General features: G+C 34.7%; 5 protein-coding genes across 9 annotated transcripts; 1 reads left to right on the top strand and 4 right to left on the bottom strand.

Moving 5' to 3' along the window:
• Positions 1-1,776: 1,776 nt before the first annotated feature.
• Positions 1,777-5,100, bottom strand: LOC123192072 (indole-3-acetate O-methyltransferase 1). The gene is given in 5 exon segments (XM_044604541.1): positions 1,777-2,212; positions 3,871-4,146; positions 4,412-4,764; positions 4,767-4,824; positions 4,929-5,100. Coding segments are annotated over 5 exon segments (1,152 nt in total). The 5' UTR covers positions 5,040-5,100; the 3' UTR covers positions 1,777-1,858.
• A 4,714-nt stretch (positions 5,101-9,814) lies between these two features.
• LOC123193925 lies at positions 9,815-14,670 on the bottom strand. The gene is made up of 7 exons (XM_044607016.1): positions 14,122-14,670; positions 12,574-12,955; positions 10,936-12,257; positions 10,711-10,824; positions 10,330-10,484; positions 10,112-10,240; positions 9,815-10,007 (listed from the first exon to the last, which is right to left on the bottom strand). Exons 1-6 carry the CDS (start codon positions 14,569-14,571, stop codon positions 10,192-10,194), a joined length of 2,472 nt encoding a protein of 823 aa, XP_044462951.1. The 5' UTR covers positions 14,572-14,670; the 3' UTR covers positions 9,815-10,007; positions 10,112-10,191.
• A 617-nt stretch (positions 14,671-15,287) lies between these two features.
• Positions 15,288-18,249, bottom strand: LOC123222960 (putative BPI/LBP family protein At1g04970). The gene is made up of 6 exons (XM_044645996.1): positions 17,205-18,249; positions 16,789-16,928; positions 16,335-16,686; positions 15,940-16,188; positions 15,733-15,858; positions 15,288-15,581 (listed from the first exon to the last, which is right to left on the bottom strand). Exons 1-6 carry the CDS (start codon positions 17,631-17,633, stop codon positions 15,378-15,380), a joined length of 1,500 nt encoding a protein of 499 aa, XP_044501931.1. The 5' UTR covers positions 17,634-18,249; the 3' UTR covers positions 15,288-15,377.
• Positions 18,250-18,471: 222 nt separating this feature from the next.
• On the bottom strand, positions 18,472-23,385 carry LOC123222969 (serine/threonine-protein phosphatase PP-X isozyme 2). The gene is made up of 8 exons (XM_044646008.1): positions 23,089-23,385; positions 21,656-21,808; positions 20,788-20,850; positions 20,621-20,706; positions 19,972-20,047; positions 19,628-19,896; positions 19,475-19,553; positions 18,472-19,039 (listed from the first exon to the last, which is right to left on the bottom strand). The coding sequence occupies exons 1-8, from the start codon at positions 23,227-23,229 to the stop codon at positions 18,989-18,991; spliced, it is 918 nt and encodes a 305-aa protein (XP_044501943.1). The 5' UTR covers positions 23,230-23,385; the 3' UTR covers positions 18,472-18,988.
• An 818-nt stretch (positions 23,386-24,203) lies between these two features.
• On the top strand, positions 24,204-26,932 carry LOC123211479 (syntaxin-51-like). 5 transcript variants are annotated; one of them, XM_044630269.1, is made up of 6 exons: positions 24,204-24,398; positions 24,964-25,185; positions 25,948-26,153; positions 26,239-26,339; positions 26,434-26,478; positions 26,567-26,932. In XM_044630269.1, the coding sequence occupies exons 2-6, from the start codon at positions 24,968-24,970 to the stop codon at positions 26,696-26,698; spliced, it is 702 nt and encodes a 233-aa protein (XP_044486204.1). In that variant the 5' UTR covers positions 24,204-24,398; positions 24,964-24,967; the 3' UTR covers positions 26,699-26,932. The 5 variants fall into 5 exon arrangements, with proteins under 5 accessions (XP_044486204.1, XP_044486181.1, XP_044486171.1 ...); XM_044630246.1 differs by having other exon boundaries at positions 24,204-24,414; positions 24,916-25,185; XM_044630236.1 differs by having other exon boundaries at positions 24,208-24,414.
• The last annotated feature ends 530 nt before the right edge of the window (positions 26,933-27,462 follow it).

Raw genomic sequence — 27,462 nt, 5'->3', positions numbered from 1 at the left:
TAACAAATAATCTGCCGCAATTTTGTTTTTAGATTTCGCCATTAAAAATGTGTTTTGATAGATTAGAAACTCACATTTATATAATCAATCTAAGCAATGTGACATGCTTACACTAATTCAAAATCTGTTTTGTGTTTAGTCGACAGATTGGGATTGGCCAAATCATATTATAATGCCAGTATTGAAGTTTCAGTGCACTGGTCAGTAGTACAACTAAACTTTGGAACATTGGTGATTACTAGGCTCAAAATTCATGCATGAAACTGTATCTGCCTCTTGAGGAATCCGTCTACCTTCACTATAAAATTCTTATCCCAGAGGCACAGAAAACCCAAAATTCTACCATTCTTTTCAAATGGGTGCACGCTTCTCTTGTCTTGGGCAATCTTCAGGTCCCCACAGCATTCCTAAGAAGGGCCTCGATGATCAAATTTCTGAAATAGCTCCATCACTGATTGACTTCATGAAACCTGGATGGTTATGTACGAACAAGGACCAAGAAAAGAATATGCAGCTAAATAAGGTAGCAGAGGAGCGTACTCTAGAGGACTGGCTCCTGGCTTCACCATGCTTGAACAACTATTGCAGCAACAATGGAGCTGGTGAATACCATGTTCTCATGAAAAATAGCTCTCGGAAGGCTCATACATCTTTGCATGGTGACAGTTTTGAACAAGGAGAAGTGCTTCAAGGCCAAAGTGTGAAGGTCAAAAAAAGGGTGAGTTTCAGACTACCAGTAGTGGCTGATATATTCATATTTTACTCACCAGCTGAGCAGGAGTCCACAGACTGAAGAGCCCAAATTCAAAACTGTCTCTTGATTTTGTTGAAACCTTCTGTGTCACAATATTGGAACTTTAGTTCTTTCTAATTTAGAATTTAGAATTAGTTCTTTCTGAAGTCCACATAGAGCATCGTTATAACCGAAATAACTACCATGTGAACCTGCATCCTAGCTCCTTTAAACGAGAAAGAAAGAAAGCCAGAAAGTAAGAGAAAAAATAATTGAAAATATGACTGCATTTGATCTGAACTAAGTCCAAACAAGAGTTAGTTTAATATTGGTTTAAATTTAAAAGAATCAATTTAAAATCGGTTTGAGATCAACGAACATAAACTCAAACTTGATTCGAAAATAACTAAACTTTGAACTTTATGTAAACTGACTTGAATTTGTATATTTAGATTAACTCAAACTCATTTTATATAGAAGATGAGTCCAGTCTTTTGGTTGGAAATCAAAATGTTTGATGCAAACTCGAATTTAAACTCAATCAACTCGAATTGAATCTCTGTCTCATAAAAAAGTAGCTAAAATCAATTAGATTAAAAAATCTCTTGGGAACAAATTAGAGCGAGCCCTTTATATGCTATAATTTTGAGATAAGAGAACGCAAAGTATGAAACACCATTTATATATTAACTACTATTAATAATCATACACAAAAATAGATAAAACGACTTAAAAACAACAAAAAGCAAAGCACAATTATAAGATTGGATTTGATCATAGTTGCTTGAGTATGAATTTGAGTTCGGATTGAACACCCTAAGTTCAAATGAAAGATTGGATTTGTTTTCATAAAATAAGTTGAGTTCAAGATGATTTGAACATTCGAATTCAAACCAACTTGAATTGAATTTAAAGTAAGATTCTTTTCAAATTGAGTTAGAATTTCAACTCATCAACTTCGAGCTAAACCCTATTAGAGCTTAACTGAGATCGAATCCAAATCTTAAAAGCTAATTTTCATGACCTCTCTTAAATTTTATGTATTGGAATAATAAGATCAATACTGAATTTGATTACAAAAAGTCCCAAGTTTTAAAGTTGGTTATTTGTGTACAATAATTCACTCTATTCAAAAGAGAGGGAGGCAACTATATGATAGAATTGTAGCTGCTCTAGTAACTCTTTAGCATGGCTTGAACCCCGGTGCTCTACCCTTGAAAATAGCTCCTCGCTAAGTTGGTCACCTATGTGGGCATCGACAAGGACCCCGGCCACACTTCGACAGCTGTTGGCAAGGGCTCGACCAACCTCAGTTGGGTCATCTGGCTGGGTAACCACCAAGGGGCTTCCACCTTTAAATATCTCTAGCTTGTTGATTATAAATGACCCATCTGCTTCGACGACCTCCCTAAAGTCTTGTAAACTTGATGCATATACTGGTATATTGAATGCATCACGCTTTTCACTTGTGATAAATCCCTGTAACATTTGTGTATGATAAGTTGCTATAGTATGAAAATTAGAAGTTCTGAAATGTTCACCGCTAAAATTCTATAGGAACTAAATACACAGGCCAAATTATGGGCGTTAAAATTCAACCTAGGCCATGAAAATAGGCCTAATTCAGGATAAAGCATGAGCTATATTCATAAAGAAAAATAAAGATAAATTTGATCTAAAATGAGCCTAAGGCTAGATTGAGCTTGGATCAAATAAAAAATTTTCATTTAAGCTTATTTAAAATAGTGTATAATATTAGTGAAAGATAGTCGATAAAGTTAAATAATCTTGTTGAAGCGGTTATTACTATCACTAATGAGATAAAAAGTGTCATTGATATATAAATAAGCTAATCTCATACTGAATTGCCCTAGAGAACTATCGAAAGATGAATAATATTAACAGTATAATAAATAATATCATTGGATGAAACAAATATTAAATTGATCTTAAGTTACATTATCAAACTAAAACTTTAACTCAAGACTGGTTTATTTAAATTAAACAATAGATTTGAATCAAGTCAACTCTAATCGAATTCACCCATAGAGAAATGTGAGTAAAGACCAATAGTAACTAAACTATGAATGTCTTATCATAGTCAATGGACCATCTTAATTAGTGTAGATGATTAAGGGACAAAATTATAAGTAAATCTACTATTGAAACTGTTTTAACACATGTTTGGGCCCTAGGGCTTTTTGTTTCGATCTTATCTTATTTGAGAAAACCTAAATGAATTTGTTTGCATTGCTTTAAGAACATGATTGTGTTGTGCATGCAACATTGGTCTTTAGATTCATTCATTCACTGTTGTCTAAGTATGAAGACTGTACAGCACCCCCCACCGGCAAATATTCATCATACTGCTGACACGATGACTGACAGGTGGACGGCATAGATCTAGCTGTCAATGAGTATCGATGGCTAGGATCGATGTGGCTTAATCATGACCAGTGAGAATTCATGATACATATGGGCTAAAGAACCCAACACACCTAATAATTTCAAGTCTTTTTGCATGGTGTCTTGTTGCTTTTTGGTCTGCCAAAACGCACCAATGGACCCAAGTCCTCAAGGGGGGCCTTATGGCCTCAACATTGCACTTTTGTAAAGGCTATTTTTACTTGAATTCTTAGTAATCCTAGAATAGTAATACACAAGGGTAGATCAGATCTGATTTGATTAAGATCAAATTTACATTTAATTTAAATTAATTAATTTTAAATTAGAGTTTTAATTTAATAATTTAATTTAAAATTGACTTATTTATTTATTTAATAACACTATTCACTCTATTTATCATACTATTTATTTTATTGGTAATATTATAACTTTAATCCAACCTTGAATACACACTAGACCTAACTTGTGCTAGGATCAAATATACTCTTAATAATAATATAAGTATAAATAAATCATATGAAATTATCTATATAAACTAAATTAATTTATCGTATCTGAATCTGATTAGATATTGTAAAGTGAAAAGAAAGAAAAACTATGACAATATCCTATCACATGTTATATAGCGCTTAATCACTTGTTACTGGTTTGTGTGGATAAGATAGTAAGATTTTTATACTTTTCAGTAGTTGTTCGTAGAAAACGGGGGCTGGGAAGGGAATGATGATTACCTCATGGACAAGATCATTCCAAGCGTCCTGAAAATGGGTCCCGAAGAGGAGGCCAGGGCCCCCTTGGTCAGTGGGGTCTGGTGAGGTTCTGCCAAGGCAGACAAGAAACATGGACCCTCCTCGCCTCATTTCTTGAGATCTTGCTTTCAGAAATGCACCCAAGTCTCTTTGGAACTGGATTTTGTATGCATTTGCTGTCTGCTCACTTGCATTGTGGATGAACACTCCCCCTTTGTTGTATGCTGATGATCTCTTGTCTTGCACACTCTCTGGCACCTATTATCATCAATACAGATTAATCAGAATTCATATTTTACATTTTGGAATTCAGTTCCATGTTTCTGATCTTCTAAAAGCCATAAAAATCCAGAAAAAGCACAACAGTAACAACAACAAAAGTATGCGTATAAAATTTGGGTAAATAAATGAGATATTATTAAGATAAAGCACAACATTATTATTAAGATGACACATTAATTATGTATCTAAATTATGTACAAAAAATATGTACACAAAACATTGCTCTAATAACAATGGTCACCTGCGATAGCCAATGCAGGGAGAATGCGGAGTGGAAGAAATCAATTGATCTTGTGGGAAAAAGCCGCCGGTAGAATGATCCAGGGACGCCGGCGGCGAAGTAAGAGCGGTGGTTATCGGTGGCTAGACACTCCTCCATGCTACCTTTGGCAATAGGTGGGAGGAGTTGAAATAAAGTGTTAAAGTCATTGCTAGGAAGGTCGGAGAAGAAGGAGAAAAACTCCGGTGGCGCGTATCCCGACGACTCGTACCGCTCGATCATGTGTTTGATGATGACATCAACGATGTAGAGCGTGTTGTTGCCACATGAACAGCCTAAATCGGCCACTGTGAAGGGCAGTTCGGAGCGGGTTTCAGCTGAACATTGTCTAGGGTTTCTTTCAGTAGGTGCAACATAGAACGAGCATGCTTCGCCTGCATGAAAAAAATAATAACAAATTAAAATTCAACCAAAATAAAATATAAAATAAACATGAAAAGTTGTGTCGAGAAAATCATCTAAATGAAGAAAAATAAACCTGAGCTTGAGAGTTGTTTGCATAGCTGCCCTTGCCGTTGCCTCCTTTCATGGAGAGTATCATTTCAAGCTTTCGATCAGGAACAATGACATCGTCTCCTTTGGGAGCCATTGATGTAGCTATAGCTAAAGCTTGATGAAATTGGAGTCTTATGCGAATTGTGGGTAGTGGTGTGTGTGTGTCTATATATATATATATACACACACATGTATATAAAGAGAAGAGAAGAAAAGAGGGATGGCTAAAAGATGTACAAAATTATCTAAACATGATTTTTTAACTTTCACATGCACTAAAAATAATTGAACAAAGAGACAGACCCTAGATTAACGCCGGAATTTAATTTTTCCGGTCTCTATATACACAGCCGGAATTTGATCTGCTATACTTAAAACTCATATAAGGCTTGATCCATTCCGGGTCAAAGGTTCAATTTGAAATTAGCTTGAATCCCAAAGACCAGTTAAGATGCCTCGAGATCACTTAGTTAATGCTTAAGAAACAATTTAATTTTATATTTAATTTGAATCAATAAACTCAAATATTTAGATTAATTCTAATTCAGTTTATTCATAAAAATGAGTTAATTCTTTAAATCAAACTCAACTCAATTCGATCCTAGCTCAAATTCAACTTCGAGCAGCTCTAGGTCAGCTTGTTGACAATCTAAAAGGTTGATGATAAATCTTTCAGACTAAGAGAAAAATAATAATCAAAGGTTTCAACAACATACAAAAATTAACAGTAATCGTGGCCCCAGTCTAACCTCAGAAAACCCAACAGCAATCAAGTTTAATTGTAATTACAATACCATAATCAAGTATTAGTTAGCTTTTAATGAAAAAAGAAAAAAATTAACCAAAAAACAAGCTCAATTCGAGTTTAAAATGATTTGTTTGAGATCGAGTTCGGTTCATTCGATTTATCAAAAACTAAGAAAATTTATTTGAATTTAAAAGAATTATTTAAAAAAAAACATGATAAACTTTGATATAATAACGTTAGTGTCAAACAATGATCGGAGATCGAATCCACTGTAGTTATACAGTATGTATTTAATTAATTAAGTTGCTTTTAAGGCATTATGTAGTTAAAAAAATGTAGCTTGGATTATATGGCAAATGTACAATAAATTACAAGTAATTGCAGATAATTATTGAGTAATTATCTGCTAAGTATACGTATAAACAAGGACATGAACAAACTAATTACAAGCAAAAAAAGACAATTAGAATGTCTCTTAAAGCTAGATATCTTAATTTCTTTGGTATTAATTATGGTTTAAGAGAATGATTAAAAGGTGTTGTTTCTACAGTTTCATGATTAAATCTTGCCTTGCAACTTCTTAATTTCTCTGATTAATGGGAAGACTTTATGAGATAATTAATTGGGATTAAGAGATGTATTAAAAGTTAATTATTCACTAATTTTATAATTAATTTAATAATTAATCCATCATCCCAGAATTCAAGGCTCTCCTTTTACGTAAGTTGTTTTAACTAGTAATTAGACTACTAGTCTTTAATTGAACATAATTTAATTACCCTTTAAATTGAAAAATCTTAATTTTCTCACATCTTTATTTAAAATTTAGGTTAAATTCAAACCAATCCGATTTGGGTTTGAAGGCTTGAATTCATATTCGATTTAAATAAATTGAATTTGAGTTTAAATTTCAGTTTAACAATTTGACATTGTTGCATCAAAACTTTTTTTTCTCAATGATTCTTCTTCCTGGATCTTAGTTCGAATTCAAACTCAAATAAACTATTTATATATTGTGAATAAAATTTCGATTTATCCCAAAGAAAACTTTCTTTGAACTATTTGTGTTAATATTTTTAGTGTTGAATTATGCAAGCTTAACCATCAGAGTAATTATTTTCGCAATTCTATCTAGAACACAACAAAATTGGATTCAGTTTAGATCGAGTCTAAACTATATCAAGCTTTAAAATTGATGAATTGAGATTCGAACTCAATTCGAATGTATTTAACTTTGGATTTAAATAAAACCAGTTCAAAGTTGAATATTTAGGTCTGCTCGAGCTCTTCTTACTCAATCCAAATCTAAAATAGGGTTTAAACAATTTAAATAGAATCTAACCTATAATAACTATAATCTAATCTAAAGGACTGGGATCTTGTTTCTGAAATTAATTAATTTACTAGCAAGCTTTGTGACTGCGACCCCTCCACCATCAAAGTCTTAAACTGGCCGTGATAGCCGCCGGTTCATCTGAACTCTGCCTCTATAGCTATAGCTAATACCTCTTTACATTAATTATTCAACTTTAATCTTCAATCATATCTATAACTAATCCTAATTAATCAACTAACCACCCTACTAGGGTTTGCTTTTACTTTACTATTATATATTAAAAAAATAAACCATGCAAAATCAATAATATTATTACTCATTGCTTACCATCTCTGCAATCTAAGACTGCAAATGAGTCAAGCACAAGCAAGTAGTTCATTGCTTGTCTCACTTGAGTTGGGTTCGACCTTGATCTTGGATGATTAGATGAGTTCACGAGCTCATGATTTGACTCATATCAATAAATTTCTAAAAATTTCAAATCTTACACTTACACGTATATCTTTGAAATCTTATTTTTAAGCTTTAAATGTATGAGTTCTAATTTTCATTTAATTTTTTTTAACCATGTGATCTTTATTGTATAATCAGTCTTGGTGGATTGTCATAGTCAGATCATAGACCCTTAACCAGGTCAAAGCCTTTTTCTTTAGGTAAAGTTATGTTGGCCCCCTTTGCTTTGATCAAAAACTGAAATTAAAGTTGAGGATCGGTGAGAAATGGTATTGAATGGGTAATATTTTAATGCTTTTATTATTGTAGTTATGTTTTCTGGGTAGTTAAAGAGAAGCAATCAGTAATGGTGGAATGGTCAAAAAAGAGAGAAGATGGATAAGCTTACAAAGCTTTTAACTTGTTCTGTCATGAGTATTTTGCCTTGTAATATGTTTCACCATACTGGACCACAACATGTGTATATAATTGAGTCACTTGAACCTATGGATGATGATCATATGCAAATAAAATTAGGTGCTTAGTCTTTTGGTTAAGTTTTGAGTTAGTAATTTAATTAATACTTTTGACATAGTCCCATGAAAATGATGTATTATATCTAAAAATAGTCAAACTTAGGACCAATTTGAGCTTAGATCAAGTCCATAATATTTAATTTAAGTTTGAGTTCATTCAAATTAGTATATAGTATTACAAGAGAGTTATTAATAAAGTAAATAGTATCGTCAAAAGAATAAATAATGTTGTTGGTTGAATGAATTGGACTGTTAGATAAAGTAGAACTCTAATTTGAGATGAAATCATTTAAGTCTAACTCTAGAGTCGAGTTAAATCAACTTAGATCGAATCGAGCTGAGTAATGCATGGGTTGATGACATTAAAAGTGAAATTTAACACTACAAAAAGTGAAGTTGAATTCATGTATGTGTGTGACATTATTAAAGGATTCCATTTGAATATTTGCATAAATTAGGCATATGAGAGACAAAAATCCAGAGCATGGTTTTGGTTGCAGGAGTTGAAAGGAACAATGTTCCTGTAATTATTCAAACCCAGTAATGGTTAGGTTCTGGATTTATCAGGCAAATCTCAACCTAGGTTGGGAATATGGAAGACATAAACCTATATTCATCCCAAATTAAAATCGACTAAATAACAAGAAACTTTTACTAGGTTTGTGACCTCTACTCAGTAGACCTAATTTTCCAACTGAAGATTGATTGGTTCACAAGGTCGTATTGATCTCTATTACTCTGAACATGGCCTGTTTTTTTCATACGAGTGAGCGCCAAGAAACACTGGGAAAATTGATGCAAAATGGGATCAATCAGAAGCAACCAAACTTATAGAGCTTGGGCTATTGGTCCCTAGATGAAGTAGCAACTTAAGTTCAAAGATATTGGAAATTGGAAATTGCCATAAAATTCTGGGTCTGGAACATATATTATAAATTGCCATTGTTATGCAATCGAGAGGGCATCGAGCTCAACATTAATTCAATGCATGAAGCCCGTATCAAATTCAAATGTGTTTGAGACAAAACCTGAATCCGATCCATTTAATGAATAATCTGAAGAATAGAGCTTCTCTTAAACCTCAAAGATTTTAAGAGGCTCAGTTTATTGATAAACTTGAATGAGATGGTTGAAATAATTCTCCATGGAAGTCCCACTTGCGGAGATGACAAAAACAATGTTTTCAAATTCGATCCGGGTCTTTCCCGATTGATCAGACCTTGACGTCAACACTGCCAACAATTCCATTAAGTTATATATTGTTCTAATCTAATTTTCTTTTACCCTGTTTTAACTTGGTTCAATTTTTTAAAATAGCAACGTTTACACTACCATTAGCATGACATCATGGAGACGGTTTAACTGGATTTACCTGATGGTTAAACTAGATGCAGGCTAATCCAGTCCAATGGCTAATACTAGATTAAAACTGACCTAGACTGGGCTGATCACCGGCCCTGGTCAGACTGTTTGAACCGGCCAGTCCAGGTTTCATAGAAAACTTAAAGGATAACCACTGTTGCTACATTATCCCTAAGCAATCAGTAACCAGGAAATTATACATACTTCAATAGACCTCCAGAAACTTTTTAAGATTGAACTATTTTATAACAAACTAGTTTAAAGATCACAAAAAGACTCAGCACTGCATAAAGATCGGTGAACTTTGTAATGCTTCAATGGCTGGAGTTTAAAAAATTCTATCCAAACACTAGAAGGTCAATGATATTAGAATCGAGAAATTTAATTGCATCCAAAATGAGTGATATACTTCATATAGAGAAAATAATCTGGCATTGGATTAACCAAAAAGAATCTAGAGGAACAACAGCAATATCATTTTATAGATTACTCGACCATAGTTCACAGCAAGTAGCAAGCACCAAAAATGGGGCATGAAAGAATATAATTTAAATTGCTATTGGGTGATAATACATACTAAAGCTACGGCTACATATGGTACACGCTAAGAGCTCCCTTGTCAAAAGTTTGGAGTACCCGTTTTCACACCTGTTTCATTACAAACAAATCAAAATAGAGAATTGATTTTGTTTCTTTATTACTCTCAGATACTTATGTTTATCTGATTTAGAGTGACTTAGAAGCATATATACCTGAACAAAAATGAGCACCGATGGAGTTGCCAAGACAAAAGACAAGAACTAATGTTGACTAAACTATGTGCTTGACTAGATTAATCGGATACAGGCCGGAATACCCCTTTCAGTTCATCATAAAACCATCTGCAGCAGAAAAATGCTCTACCATCAGAATAAAAGGCAAGTGACTTCATTTCCAGCCTGTATGTAATGAGGAGAATAAAAATGCTTACTTGCATAGAAACATTGGTGGTCTTCCTTTATCTAACTCAATTCCTAAACGACTGAGTCTTTCATTCTCTTCCTTAAACTTGCCAGCAGTGAAAACTTCACAAGAACCTCCAATCAAGCCCGCCATCATAGTGTTCTCACTATTAGAGTCATAGAGCTGTAGCATAGAACAGTGAGTTAATTCGAAAACTAATATGCATAGTTAACATAAAGTACATACAAATTCCAATCCAAGAAAAGGAGGCAGATTTCAAGCAACCTCTTACTCTCCTTCAATCTCTCACCCAGGAAACAAGCAGGCAGACAACCAGTAATGAGCAATTACTCGAGGTCTTATAAAATTAGAAATACAAGTAAAAGACTAAATTTCAGTAAACAATCACCTCATTGCTTTCAGGGGCACATGGGTGGCCAACAGCCTCTGGCAAGTCACCAGGAAAGAAGCACCTATTTACCTTAACCCACTTTGACCCATTTCTTGTATCCTCCCACATGGCCTGCAATAGAAATCAAAACTTTTACCACATTAAAAACTGAAAAAGTAGAATCATTTCCAGAGAATATGCATTAGTGATACAAATTTCAGGGAATGCTTGATCAACACTTGCCTGAAGCTTAGCTGGTATTGTTTTGCCATGATTCGACTGCAAAAGTGCATGATCCTGCACCTTATATATTATTCCACCAACAGAACAATACTCATAAAATTTTTTCTCATCCAAAGTTTGAAGAACGTCACCAATCCATTCCACATTGTGTGATAAATCAGATGAGACCCCAGCACTTTCAACAGAATTTGGCTGTGCAACATCTTTCCCATCTTGCTTAAACATTGAGCTGCTGCCATGACAATTCTCTAAAGAAACTTCAGCACAGCTAGGAAGATCTGTTTGAACAACTTGTGAAGGTTGAGCGTGATCAGTATGATTTTTTGTTGGCTCTGATAATATATCAGGAGGCTGTGATTTCAATGCTGAAGGCAATTTCTCTGAGTCTGTAGATGATTCAAAAACTTGGGTAGGTTGAGTTAACCGTTCACTTGATGAATCAACAGATGGTGAATCCAAAAAAGCTCCCACAGATTTTGTTATGTTATTTAGGCAAGTACCAGAAGAGGTTTCCTGATCTGTATCCTTTTTGCTAGATATGAAATTATTGCTCTGTGTTGCACTAGTATTTTGAAATTTTGATCCAGGTGCCAATTCAACAGAGTTGCCACCTATAGTACCAGACCCAGCAGAGCTTCCATCAACTGATATCTTCTGCTGATTGACCTTCAGATCTATAGATCCTACTTTCTTCTCCAGAGATGACTGAAATACAGTTGTATTGGAAGGCATTTTTGGTGCATTAATACTTCTCATGACACGACCATATTTAGGGGGCAAAGGTTTTCCATTACTTAATTTCAAGCAACTCACACAATGCCACTCACCACCTCTAGGGATTCCTTTCTGATTATTCAGTTGCAGACATTTCAGGTGAAATCCTTTCTCACAAGCATCACAAAGAACAACAGTTTCCACCTCATTGACAGTAAGTTTGCACATTTGACAAGTCAATGCCTTATTCATATATTCTCTCGAAGGAGGGGTCCATGTGGGATGCTCAGGAAGCTTTGGCTGCAGTAACTTCTGAACAATCTTGGCAATGTCATTGTGACTGTTGCTAGAATGAGAAGCTTGAACAGTATTCACACCTTGTGAAGGCTGATGCATACTGGGTAAATTTCCAGATGCAGTTTGAGTCATGAATGATGTAAAGGTTTGATCTCTTGCTGCTTGAGGAGCTGTCCGTGACAGATCAGCAGTTCCATCAACCCTGATAAGATTTTGTGCCCGGTTTTCTGGTCCAAGTTTAGCTGATGAGGCAGACTGGGGGTGCACCGTCCAAGTTGGAGCATTCACCAAGTGATTTGAGGAAGTATTTGCTGCAAAAATAATTTTTTCCACGTAAGTGCAATCATAATGAAGGGAAATAAAACAAGTGTAAAACAAAAAGTTCCAGTTAATGAGAAGGAAAAGAAAACTGATGCACATAAGTACAGAAGTAGTTGGCAGGGTGTCCCAAAAATTGTCATCTGTATTTCAAAATCTAACTTTAACCAAAAACAAAAAATTGCATTCATTCTAATTGGACAAGCAATATATGAAGCACTGCTGTCTGTCATTTGATAGCCTCACAGAATTTACAAATCAAATCTTCAACCATTATTTGTGACCATGGAAAAGATAGGAGGGCATTACCTTGTACTTGGGTTCCATAAGAAGACCCATTTGAAACCCCATCCAATTTACTTTGTGCTCTCTCAATCCTAGGCAGTACTGATGAAGATGAATCCTTTCCCATATGACTGCCAGTAGAAATTGTAGGTGTTCTTACTTCACTGGTGGGCAAGTGATATGGTATAGATGAAGAAGTTGCAGCAGAAACATGGGCAGGAGGTGATGAGGCTGGGAAGCTTCCAGAGTGTATTGCTGGAGAAAGACCTGATTTATCTGATGAGAAGATGCGAACAGTATTTGGCACCCCACGACTATCAGCTGTTGCACCAAAACTTGTCTGCAATGAGTGAGGGTGAGAAGTATATGTAGTAGGTTGTGCTGTGAATTTTTTGGAGTCTTCCATCTGGTTTTAAAAAAATAACAAAATTGTCATAATTCAAAATACCATGTGTGGTGAATAACATGTTAAAGTAGTAATTTCAATATACTCCAGCAGAAAAAGAGAAACAATTATTAGCTCGAGAACATAGAAACTTAGTCTAAATTGTTGTCAGAGATACAGTACAACTATAGCCTTGGATCCACTACTTGAGGAAGGGAAATAAATATGTTTTCTATGGGGCTCTATTCCTTAAATTATTTCCTATAATCTCAACAAACTGTAAGGAAAGGTTCCTTGATTTATAAGTCACAAATAAAGCTGGAATTATTGTACTTTTTTTTTTTGTGGGCTAGGTGCAGCTTCAAGAAGCTTAGTAAATGAAAGAGCATTACACAACTTATTATCTCTGTCTACGAACTCTCAAGACAAAAATAGCACAATATAGTCTCAAATCCATGAAACAAAAATCTTGAAAAGCAAATACTCGACTGAGTGAGAACTAGTATTTTGAAACAGAAGTGAAAGCAACTTACATATATTCACCGTCAGCAAAAAAATACTTACATAAATTCCATGTAATAATCACATAAACCCAATCCACGTCAACCAAACATAGTTTCTATCTCTCCAAAGTTTTTTCATCACTAAAGACAGAAAATATTCAATTTCAACATAATTTCTAAAAGGAGCAGAGAATCAGAACCAAAGTTTGAACTCTAACCCAATCAAAACCATGTAACTCACAAAATCAAATACCCTTCCCATACTTCCTCTCACCAAATTCAGTATAATTAAAACTAAACACAGAATGAACACATTAAATAACATCAGTAATCAAAAGTAAAACCAATCCATGATTCAAATGCCACAAAATCATACAAGCAAGAAATCTTTAATCTTTTTACTCTTTATCTTAGAAAGCTCAAGCTGCTCCTTAATACCAGTGAAGCTTAACACATAAAGAACACATCAAGCAATAAAATTAAATAAAACTATAACCCACTCAGGATTTCAAATCCCCTAAAATAAAAAAAGAATAACCCAAATCTTTATCACCTTCCTCTAAGCGAGCTCAGGCTTCTCCCTAATACTCAAATGAATTGAAACTAGACTAGCAAATAGCACAGTAAATAACAAAATTAACTTGAACTAAAATCAACACACGATTTTCAGAATACTTATATTACCTTTTTCTTAGTAAGCTCAAGCTTCTCCTTGATACTCAACCGCTGCCCACGAAACCCTAATCTCTGTTCCTTACTTCTCCCATTAAGTCCCAAATCTTCAATTAATCCCACAATTGTCTCTCTCGCCACAATGTCTCTTGGCGCCAAGTCCTCACACATATCCACCAACTTCTGTCTCGCCTCAGCCATCAGCTGGAGCTCGGCCTCCGTCGGCCCCCTTCCTCCGCCTCTCATCCGCCACATCGCCGACAACACCAGAACGATCTCCGCCACTCGCTTCGCCTCCTTCTCGGCGCCAATTCGCGCCTTCTTGGGAGACTTCATTGCCAATAACTCAGTGTTCTCTGCCGCTCTTTTGTCCAGCGGTTTTGTTGTTGTTGAGACTTCTGGGTCGGTGTTTAACGGTTCGTTTGGTGCAACACCTGGCGATGTTGTTAGTGTCGGATCCATTGGATTGGGTTTGGGTTCCAGAGTTTCAAGTGCATGAAACGATGTCGTTTTCGTGTAGCCTGCAAAGAGAGAAGTTTTAGGAGCCAGCAAGCGAAAGATAGAGAGAGAAGGGGCTATTTAGAATTTAATTTGTACGGTTTGCTGAGTGAACCGTTCGGCTTTAATAAAAACCGGTTTATCGAACGGTTCAATGTGGAGACCTATATGGATTTGGGGGATTGCATTTAGGGTTTTTCAGAATTTTTTTTAATACAAGTAATTGTATAATATATTAGCATTGGTAAATATGGTAACTGTAACATTACCATATTAATATTTTTAATATATGTAATTATTTTACATTTTTCACCCATTGAATTACATAATTTAACTTGATATTTTTATATATTTATAAATTTGTAATTTATTTTTTAGATTTTAAATTTGAAAATTTTAATCGTTACAATCATCACTTATCTAAACTAGAGATAGATTCAAATTGAATCATAGATAAGACAAATTTCAATACCAACTTTAATCTTCAGATCAAGTTTAATAAAATAATTTTTTTTCAGATTACGTTTAACTTATTTAAATCAAACATCAAACCGAACATAAACCTACTTCTTAGAATATATTAAATTGAATTTTATGTTGAAATTAATTTGATTTTCTCTCATTAATTCATGTGAAGTCATATATTGAGTTCAGGATTTAGTTTCAAATCATGGGGGCTCTTTGAAAAATAGCAAAACTTATGCGGAAGTGTTATTTACAAAAAGTGACACAACTTCACTGTTTTTTACATTTACATACCCTAAAGCTGTCTAGCTGTAGTAAGTTGGCTTCTGATAGAATTCAATGTGTTCTTTGAAGGCTACATCACTACAGATCACAACCCTTGAATCAATGCAGAAAATTTCAGCATTTTGAAGCGAAAAACCATGAACGATCGGCAAAGGAAATCCTCTCAAGAGGCGTAAGTTCACATATGGCATGAAGACAGTTTTGAGCAGAGTTGACATTATAGACTGCAAAATATATAAACATAAAGAGGCCTGTGAGACGCATAGCCAATTCAAGAAGTAAAAAGGCAATAATCTCAGTGAGCGACAACTAAACAATGACCAAATATATGAATCGATTAAAGCATTTTGATCAAGGCGATACGGAATACTTAACCTGAACTAGTTGCATATGAAGATTTCCTATGTTGCTCCACTTCAAGGAGGCACTAAAATTAATCAATCTGATGCTACCAATGAGGTTATTTGCCAAGATTTTTGGAGTCAATGAAGTGCTTATCACCTGAAACAAAACATATGTAAATGGAGTTCAAGAAAAACAGATGGGGAACATGAAAGCTGCAGGTGTTTTATAGTTGCTTACCAAGGAGATGCATGCAACTGGGACAACTTCATTTGAATCCAGAACATTGATTACCACATCTAAGTAAACGATGACATCAATATCATGCTTCAAAATTTTTATGACTGGAGGATAAGAAACTGATAGATTCAGATTCATTTCATCGTTCGGATAAAGTTTATACAGTTTAGGAACAATGTATCTCCATCCAGTAGTGTTCAGAAGTAACTGGTCTGGTACTTTGTCCACAAGCCAGTGCATATAATTCGCCTGACCCGAAAACAAACACAAGTTTAGTTCAAACAAGTATCCAAAAAAAATTGAAATGATAAAAATTTGCAGCTTCAAGAAGGATCAAAATCGGTTTGTGAATATGTACTCGCCCATCGTTTAAGATTAGTAGTGTAGAAACTTACATTGAAGTACACCAACACAGCAGAATTGAGAACATTTTCATGAATGGCAATTTCGACCATCTTAGCCGGAGTATTACAGTAAGTAGAAGCCTGTAGTCCTTTGTGGTCGTAGTTTGGGACTTTAGTGTCACTTGATGCAGAAAATAGACCATTAATCTCAAGTTCAACTGAAGAATTTCTCAACACAGGACTGCTGACAAAAGTAACATTCAATGCTGCAACATTATTAACAGGGATTTCTTTTGGGAGTGACTGCAGTAAGGAATCCAGCTTGGTTATCTCTTCTCTAGTTTTCTTGGAAATAGCATCTGCAATTGCAGACCTTATTTGCCCTCCAAATGCTTCAACTACCCTGGAAAATAGAAGGCCATTGTAGGAAAGGGAATGTGTTAAGCATAAGAATCTGAATATTCAAGTGTTAACAAAGGATTGTATAAGCTCCTGAATTGCATACACTTGATAAAGCCAAGAGGCTCCGCCATCAAGTTTTATAGAGATGTCTTTTACAGAGCTTCCACAGTCTAAGAGACAAAGCTTAATCATTCCTCCTTGATCCTCCAAAGCTATGGTAACTCCCACTTCCATACCTTCAACCTTTGAAGAGATTTCTTTGTTAGCTGAAAGTTTAATTTTAAATATGTTCAAAAGAAAAAGGCCAAAAGATACTTCTTTTCAATTATTGAAAGTCATGAAAAGGCACAATCTTTATATAATACTCTTGAGCAAAATCACAAATCAACAAAACACTAGAAATGATTACAGAAAATTTGTTAAATAATCTGTGTTTCCAAAATAAACGTTATCTTAACATCCCCTATATTTTAAGCTTTCATAAACGAATGTTAAAAGAGAAAGGTCTTAACTTCATACCAGAACAGAGGCACTCCCACTATCAGAAACAGCAATTGGCAGTAACCAAGTACCATAAGAGTACTTCCAATTCATACTCAATTTTGCAGTAGCGCCTGATGCAACAAGAACAACGCCTGTATCTCCAATTTTAGCATATGAAGTACTAATATTAACACTGTAAATTGTGATATTGGATAGAACCATTTGAACTGTCCCAACAACTGGGATTTTCTTAGACTTCTCGATATCTGTCAGCTTGAGTGGAATTATTGAGGAAATAGCCTGGCTTATCAGAACACTTTTAACGAAATCAAGACCCCTATCGGATACTACTACAGAGATGTATCCTTCTTCACTAGATTGAAGATGGGTTCTTGTAGGAGCCAATAATAGTGATAAGAAAATGAATAAAATCGGAGGTGACAAGAACTTTGAGAAGCAACCCATTTCAGCATAGACCTTGAATGAATTCACACGAAGAGAAGTTGATAAAAAATCAGTAGTTTGCAAAGTGGGGTATCTCTGGCGAGAATTCTTCAATGAAAACTGATTCTGCAGGATCTAATCCTGATATAATTTTGAAAGCAACCGCTTCTTATTATAATTGGTTTATCAACAAAAAATGGGTTGATTAATGTATTTTGGAGGCTTCTTCATTATTTTGAGTTACAGTTGGAATAACATCACAGGCTACAGTTTTGAGTGTTACTTGTGGTTGCGTGTGGTTGTTCGCCTCTTACAGACGAGCATTTAAGGCAAGATTCCCACCTCTTAAAGGTGGACTTTCGTTTACAAATGGACCCACAAATTAGATGCTTTGAAGTTTCCACATTTAAGTTGTTACAGGGCTTATTGCTAGGGCTAGATCAGCGGATCCTAACTGAGCCAACTCAGTCTCAGTTTAATGCTCGAGAGCTAAACTTGAACTGGGATAATCCAACTCAAGTTCAAATTGAAACAGCTCAAATCCAAAGAATCGCCAAAAAACCACTGGCTTCTTCTTTAGCAATGCTTCTTCATCTTCTTCAACAATACCCTTTCTTGTTCATCACCAACTTCATTGCCAATAAGATCAAATTCAAGTTCAACCTTTAGATTCAAACCAAACTAAAATTGACCCTTTTTTGTGCTTACTCAACTCAAATCCACCCCTAATCATTGCCCATTAAGCTGCAATTGTTTCAAGAAATGGGTACGCCTCGTGATGTAAACAACCTTATTTTTTGTGTGGGAGTTTAGTGGGTGCTTGCATATTCCTGGAGAGCTCATATTTCAAACAAAGTCCTTGAAAAAACCAGAAGCTAATGAGACTATTGTGATACAGAAGTGCTGGCATGCTAAGAGTTTCATATGCAACAAAAAATGTGAAAAGAAGAATCCGAAACTTTTACAAGAATCATGATTTAATAATTTCATCTCCAGTTTCCCAAATCCAAATCCAATTGTATTGATACTTCCCATATGGTTGAAACCAGAGCTTCCACCTGTAAAATCCCTTCTTGCTCACTCTCTCATTCCGGTCTGGAGAACATGTATAGTGTTCTGTATTTTGTGATTCACTTACATACTACACACTACTACTACTACTACAAGCAAACATCAACCAGTGGTAACACAGGCAAATTCAATAACCAAACCGATCAACAACAGGAAAGTACAATTCTTGATGGTCATTTGGAGAGCTGATGCATTGAAAGCCTACCACTGATTTTTTCTGTACGACTAGAAACTCACAATGTGGCAGCAAATCTTGTTCTCCAGCACAGATATAGTGTTATAGATTTAAAAAGAAACTTCACTCTTCACAGAAAGTAGTCTGGTGCAGGCTTTTTGGCAGGAGCTCCTCTAGATTCCTGCAATTCATCGGAAGATTTAAATCCAGCCTACAATGTAATAAATTAAACAATATACCCTAGGAAGGCGAAATGAACAAAAAATATGAAAGAAAAAAGTGTTTGGGAAAAGAGAAATGCATCGTGGAATATAAAACTTCTCAAGTCAGCCATAAAAACTGCCAGATGTCAGAGCATCCTATGAGTAAAGCATCACAGGTTTGGGCAAATTGTGATCAATTAATATGGAGCATAAAAGAATGGACCAATATGGTCCAAATTAAAACAAAATTGGCTATTGTTATTTCACGCCTTGTGTTTCCATGAAGAGTTTATTGGTAATAACCAGCAGTTTTTTCACTCAATGAATGAATAGCACCTCACCCATAAGCAAGACATTGGCCAAAAGAGATTACCATCTCTCACAGTCAACCGAAAGAGGATAAGTATACAAACCTGGGGTGCAGCTTCAAACACACGAAACTGCTTGTTGAGATTTTCATTCAGCTCAAGAATTGCAGCTACATTGCCACATCTGCAACACATCCAATAAGAACATCATTTTATACTGGAAAAGGAAGGAATTTTTTCAAAATGCTGATTCTTTACCTATAACAGTAATTTGGAGCTGACCAGACTGTCACTATCTGGTTGTTGAACATCCATTTATATCCTTCCATTACCAACTGATGAGCCCGACATATATAGTCAATGTTGTTTGAATGGTTGAAAGAAGTTACAACACTGCCACCAAATAGGAAACCAGCACCACGAGGACTCAAACCCCAACCATCCACAATATCTTCAGGATCTGACCAGAGGAGATCACACATTGCACCATCATGAGGTACTTCTTGTTTTCGATCTATTGTTCGAATCTGGAAAACAGATAATGTCAGCGCAAAATAATGCTTCAGAGAGATTTCTTATAGCTGATAGATGGCTTCTTTTACCTGATCCAGAGTTGATATGGCAGGAGAGAGACCACCATGAACACTAAAAATTTTATTCTCTATGAGAGCTGACAGACTGCAATAAAATAATCAATGTTCAGGAACAAAATTAAAGAAAAAACAAAACGCAACAAATAAGATTGGTATTGTTGACAGTGAAAAGATAAAATGTCTCAAAATGGCCATTTGAGCCTTATCGTTACAAAAATTTAGTTAAGGCAAATGAATAAAGTAGTCATTGTACAATTACTTCAATAGTAGAATTGAGATTACTATTAAAACAGAAAGATGGTATTCTGAAATATAAAACAAAACTTTTAATGCAAAATTTAGTCCTTCAGGTCCTTGGTCAGCACCTTGAATTAAAAATAACAATGGACATAAAAACAAGCTCCAGATACAGAAGCAGACACCAGGTAATCAATACCGCAATAACATAATAGTAAAGTTTTCCATGGCACCCAAATTGGCCTACAAGATTACAACCATCCAATTTTGAGAAATATAAAATTATTTAACCAAAGACAATTTAAAACTAACCCTATTTGTGTACCTGAATTTCCAACCCTGTTTATTAAAATTTTTTAAATTCCAAATTCCAAAAAATAAGTGTCTCTTTCTGTGTTTTCTCCAATGGAAATTCACAAACCTTAAGTAGTCAAAAATATCAGTGCAATATCTCCAAACATTCGCAGAGCCATATTTACGTAGGCACTCATCATAGAACCCATATACCTGTTTTAGAAAAAGAAAAACCAATCAATACTCTTGAGCAGTTAATGAGTTGAAATGAATATATCAAATAAGAGGATTAACCTGTGTGATTTGACGACTTTCATGGTTTCCTCTAATGAGTGTTATCCGATCTGGATATCTCACCTGATAGGAACCACATCATTAACTGAAATTTTAAGAAACTAAAATGACAAAAATAAATAATGAGAGCATTGAATGCTATATTAATTTCATAATTCATTGATGATTTCAAATTCAGTCAAATTGAGTCATGCTGAACAAACTGAAATGGTAATGAATTATAAATTTTGATACAAAAGAGTTCAATGATGATACCTATATAGCACTTCATGTCTCAAAGAAAGGACAATATTTGGCACAGATTGTTTGAGAGTACACACTGGGTAGTTACAATTTTTCACTCTGGTAGTTTCATTAAAATTCACAATTATAATAACATTGGTGAATCCTCAAAATTTGGCTTTAATAATTTTGGGACTCAAATTGATTAAAGCCCAAGTACTAATTTTGCAAAATATTCTAGTCTTTTGCATATATTTTTGCCGAATGACAAGAGAGCCAGTGCAACAGCTTTAATTGTTTGCCAGCATTAGCATAAAACCTCAACTTATATGTCAAAGGTGTATAATTCATATAAATGAATGTAATTTTGTAATCCCACACAAGTCTTAGCGTAAATAACAATAAAAAAGAAACAAAATATACTTTCCAAAGCCGCAACTCAAAAGCAAGACATGCCATTTACACAAAAACATAAAAAAGAAAATGTAAATTTCTAAGTTATTGGAAAGATATTTAACATCAACCACCTTCCTTATGATTGGACACAATTAAATTGCAAATCCATAAACCCCAAAAGTGTACGAGGTCCAGTTCATAGGTTAAAAGGTCAAAAAATTTTCAAGACATAGTTATGTATTATCACTACCTTTAAGGCAAGTAGAAGCAGAAAGGTCTCAACAGAGTAAAACCCTCTGTCAACAAAATCTCCAAGAAACAAATAATTGGTCTTTGGGCAGTCACCTCCAACTTTGAAAAGCTCTTTCATGTCGTAGAACTGTCCATGAATGTCACCACATATCTGTGTAAAAAATAGCCAACTAATTTCACTCAAACCAAATTACAATTTAGATAACACTAAAAATTTTAGAATTTTGGAATTTAAACAAATATTCAAAACTAAAAAAAAAAAAAAAAAAAGACTGTCAATTTCAAGCATTCAGAAAGCAGAAACAGCATTCCCAGGAGTTCCACCAAGTCTACACAATGTTTAAAAAAAACACCCCATCATTTTCTGAAATAACAAATTTTCTAGCATTGAGTTACATTGGCAGGTCAATCTGATAGAATATATTTTGAATTAGAAATGATCGGAACATTTATTCTTTTACACAGAAACCCCAATTTAAACAAGGTTTTAACCCCAAAATCCAGAACTACATGAATTGTAGTTTGGCAAAGGTTTCTAAGTGGTCAAGAACTGAAAAAAATTTTAAGGTCTCAATCTAAATAAATAGGTTTTAAGCAATTACTTAAATTGTCAGAGAGCCCATATCATCAGCTTGGTAGAGGTTTGATTAAACATCAACCACCTTAACATTTGGCAATAAATCCAACCAAACATGTAAATGGCCAACCATACCACCCAATATACACCAATCAACTTCCTAAGTAAAACTGCCAAGTTGACTTCATGTTTGTCATGACTTTATACGTCATAAATCCAGAACATGTACTCAGCCAGAATGCCTCAAACTCACACTAAACACAGTTCCCTAGCCCTATGTTCATAAACATGAAATTGAAAAAGTAACCCCGAAGATGGAAAACGAAATCACAGAAATGTTAAATTACCAAAAAGAGCTGGTTTATTCACTTCACTGGCTTTTAAGTTTACCATTTCCCCACCATATTAAAAAAACTGAGGAACCAAATACATTTTAAACCAATCTCTCTCCTAACCCATGCCCGTAAAACCAACCTCATCCCACTAAATTCTTACTAACAACAAGCGACTTTCGATCACCTCAAAATCCGAACTTACACCAATCTTCTTTCATAAATAAACACACATCAACTCACAAAATATTATTACTACCATATTCTCTTTTACCTCTTTTACACAGTAACGAGTCCTTGAACACATATTTGCATAAATCAAACAAAGTAAAACCAAGGCACAAGTCAAAAATAGATTCACACCCAAATCAAAGTACTACAACTACAGTATCAGGACGGTAACAGTAACGGGTATTAAGCATTCCTGTAACCATACAGCTACCAATCCCTACATTATCCCCGTTAAATCACAACCAACCAAAAAACCAATAATAAAAAATAGAAAAAAAAAAAAGTAGTTACGGTGACAGGTGCATCAACGCGTTGAACGTTGCTCTCTTCAACGAGGATCTCCATGGCTTTGAGACAAAGAGCCTTGACCTCCGACTCTTTCAAGGGCTCGCATTTCTTTAGCTGCTCTATTTGCCTATCTAAATCCGACATCCTCGGCTTCGGCTTTTAGTTCTCTAACTCAAAAAAAAAAAAACAAAACTCGACCGATTTTTCAGCTCACTCTCTCCCTATCTCTGAAGTATGAATCTCCGCATCTACAACTTCTCCTCTCTTTACCACTACTAGGTAGTGGGTATCGGCGTATCGCGTTCCTGTGTAGATTATTATACTACCTACTTTTATTTTGTTTCAGTTTTGTCCCTCTAGCTTTATATATCCTTAACTCACCCCCGTTTGATCAACAATTGATCCCTACACTTTTTACTCGTTTAATGTTGGCATGTTAACGTTTTTATGTTCTTCATTAGCCCCATATTTTCTTTTTGGATTTTGGAATATAGATTAAGTTCTTAATCATTGATTTATACATTTATTTTACATTTTTAGATGTGTCCATATGAAAATTTGTACTAATAAGTATTTAGTGGCACCAAAAAATATGATTTCATAAATATTTGAATTCAAATTAATTCAGATTAAATATAAAATTAAATTAATTTTAATTCTTATTTGGATATTCGAATATCAATCTTGATATATCTCTTTTAAATTTAAATCAAATCCAGTCTTAACGATGACGCATTACAAAGTTAAGGTGAACTTAAAACTTGTATATACACTAATAAACTATTAAATTTATAATTTTATATATTACTTTTTTTAAAGAGAAATTAAATAATTATAGACCCGATTTAACTGAGAATTGAAGACATTATATGGGCCATAATTAAAAACAATTCTAATTATACGACAAAATGGAAATGAGATTTAAATATTGAATCAAATTGATATAATTATCATAATTATAACCTGTTTTAAAATTTTAATTAAATCAATCCGTAAACCCTCCAATATACTTGATTCGGATCTAAAACTATTAGTAAAGATGCTGATGTGAGTCCATTTGAAAGAGGTGAAAGTTGAATGTGAAATTCAGATTTGCTGCCAGTATAAAGTACTTGGATTATTCAGGATAAAATTCGCGTGAGGTAAAACGACGACGGATCCGGACGAGCAGCGCCTTCTTAAGCATTTGCCCTGTCGCTTAGCTCATTAATACGACATCGTTTTCACTCTCTCTATTTTTTCTCCGAGGCAATCCCTCTCTCTCACAGATCAGAATCCAGCATTCTCGCCAGAATCAGGGAATCGATTCGTCGGTAACTTGACAGAGATGTGCGATTTCAATCACGTGTTGTAATTGGATGATGATTTGTTTGCATTAGGGTTTTGGGTTGCCATAGGGGGCAAGTTGTTCTAATTATTTCTTGGAAAATTGTGGAATTGATTGATTTTTTTTGAGGTTCTGAAAATCCAATTTTCGTTTATATAAATTTTAGCTTTCTTTGTTTCGGGGTCAATGCAGGTTGAATTATGTGAAATTTTTAGACTTTTTTTTTTTTTTAGATCAATGTGAATTTGTTGTTATTAAAGGGGAAATTTGTGACGTTGGGCGGGTTTGTTGATTTGATTATGATATTTTGAGAGAAAAACTGAAGCTGAGAATTGGGTAAGTTTTGAATTATTTTAGTGTTACAAAATTCTGTATTTGAATTTAGAATTATGGTGAAAGCTTCAATTTTTTGGTGTTTTATAGACTTTAACTTCACCAGTTCATCATTGAGTGAGTTCCATGTGTTATTGATAGTAATTTTGTTATTTCTTGTTGTGTGCCAGGCATATTTGAATTAGATCAGTTTGTATTAATATCATTTATTGTGTTAGTTCGATGGCATCTTCATCTGACTCGTGGGTGAAGGAATACAATGAAGCAGTAAAACTTGCGGATGATATTAATGGCATGATATCAGAACGGAGTTCATTACCAGCATCTGGACCTGAATCGCAGCGTCATGCATCTGCTATACGGAGGAAGATTACAATATTGGGGACTAGGCTTGATAGCTTACAGTCCCTATTGTCTAAGCTTCCAGGGAAACAGCCCATGTACGTTTACTAATTCTGTTGCATCTTTATGCAAAATTGATTGATAAATTTTATTTAGTTTGTTAATGTTTGGTTCTTTTGTACTTGCTTTTAAATACAATTATGCATTTTTGTTTGTCTGTGCACATGTTTATGGGAAGTAACATGTTCTTGTATTAAAAAGTATTGTGCTGGAGCTCTTTCTGATGAGATGTTTGTGAAGAAGTAACAAGTCTTTACATTTTACAAATTTTACAGCAGCCTCATCTGCTTAAATGCTTAACAAAAATCTCAGTTGTGGTGAAGTTCAATTCATCTTTTTCTTTCTGCTTTTCTTTCTTTCTTTCTTGCTTTTTTTTTTTTTTTTTTCCCTGGAAAGAAAGAAAGGTCAACACTTTGTGAACACATAGGTTTTGAAAGCTGATGGGTCCATGTCCTTTTATCTCTATGTTTGCAATGAATTGCGGTTTCAATTTAATAGTAAATAGAGAACAAAGGAGAAAAGAGGGGAGGGGACAGCAAAACATGGGTCAGGCAGATAGCTTTTACTACTTCTCACTGGATTATAATATCCCTCTATTATCAGTTTTTCAGGTGCATGGAATTTGCATTTGGTAGCTCACTAGATTGTTTCTTGACACTTATAAACAGGCTTCCCTAGATCCACGACATTACTTTTTTGTATTTAACTTGATGGCTATGTTACAATGCTTTATGATGCAGAAGTGATGATAGGTTGTAGTTTTCTGAATCTTCTTGATGCTATTGATTGCAAGCAAACAGATCAGAGAAAGAGATGAATCGTCGCAAGGACATGCTTGCTAATTTGAGATCAAAAGTGATCCAGATGGCTTCCACATTGAACATGTCAAACTTTGCCAATAGGGACAGCTTGCTTGGGCCAGAAATTAAGCAGGCTGATCCCATGAGCAGAACAACCGGCCTGGACAACCATGGCCTAGTTGGTCTTCAACGACAAATCATGAAAGGCAAGCTACTCTGAAATTCCCGTTACTTCTTTTGACATGTTATATCGTATAGGTTCCTTTTTATGTGAGCCTTTTCATGATTCAGAGCAAGATGAAGGGCTTGAGAAACTGGAAGAGACTGTAATTAGTACAAAACATATTGCATTGGCAGTCAACGAAGAGCTTGACCTACACACTAGACTCATTGTATGATTTTATCCTCCCTTCTGATATTATACTTAATTTGAATGAGTTGTACTTCTTCATTAGTCTTATATTTCATTGCTATCCCTCTGCGCAGGATGACTTGGACCAACATGTGGATGTTACAGACTCTCGCTTAAGGGTAATAAGTTTTTAGCTCTACCTTTTCTCTGTAAGATACCCTATTCTACCGGAATTCAGTTACACCGTTTTTGTTTGTTCTGAAACAGCGAGTGCAGAAGAACCTTGCAATTTTGAATAAGAAGACAAAGGGTGGTTGCTCTTGTATGTGCATGCTTTTAGCAGTAGTCGGGATTGTAGTTCTGGTCGTCATCATATACCTTTTGATTAAATACTTGTAATAATGATAAATAACAAAGTATCATTTCCCCTTCCGGTGTGTGTGGCCTGGTGTGCTGGCTTTTACACTTTTGTTTGTTTGAACCGTTTTGGCTTGATTTTAATTAAAGCTGTCTTTGGTACTTTGTGAGCCAAGTGGAAATGTTGAGGGATGCAACAGCTTTGTAAATTACAACTTAGAAGTAACACTGAAATGGTAAGTAATAATAAATTATTGGGACTTTCATTTATTATTACTTTCATGGAGCTCATTTTTATCTCAAATTTTGTCTGATAATTATTGTCATATTGCTATATATTTAAATATCAGAATTATTACCATAATTGTTTTCGCTTATGGATGGATGTCATGGTGCCATGGCATTTGGAGCAGCCCCACCACTAGTCGTGGCAAGACATCCCTGGACTGCCCGGTCGCTGAAAAAATGTCTCTGGGCTGTTTGGGTTGTTTTAAGCCCAAATGTTCATCTGCGCTGTTTCTCTCTGCATGAATTAAGATTCGATACATATCGAATCAAAACAAAGATCGGCTTTGAAATCCTAACATCCAACTTAAAACTCGAGTTTATTTAAGTGAGGACTCTTAACAGAATAAATAGTATTAATAATAAAATAAACAATGTCTTAAGGTGAATTTACTCTAAGTGAGTTTGATTCTCAAATTAGAGTTTCAATTTTGACAACTCAACATAAATTAAACTCATTTGTCTTTGATATTATATATCCCAACATTTTTCACTTATCAACAATATTATCCGTTTTATCA

The sequence above is a fragment of the Mangifera indica genome, chromosome 1 (genome assembly GCF_011075055.1).
Source record: "Mangifera indica cultivar Alphonso chromosome 1, CATAS_Mindica_2.1, whole genome shotgun sequence".
NCBI lineage: Eukaryota > Viridiplantae > Streptophyta > Magnoliopsida > Sapindales > Anacardiaceae > Mangifera > Mangifera indica.
Note: the sequence above shows the minus strand (reverse complement) of the source record. Positions and strands in the feature narration are given on the sequence as shown.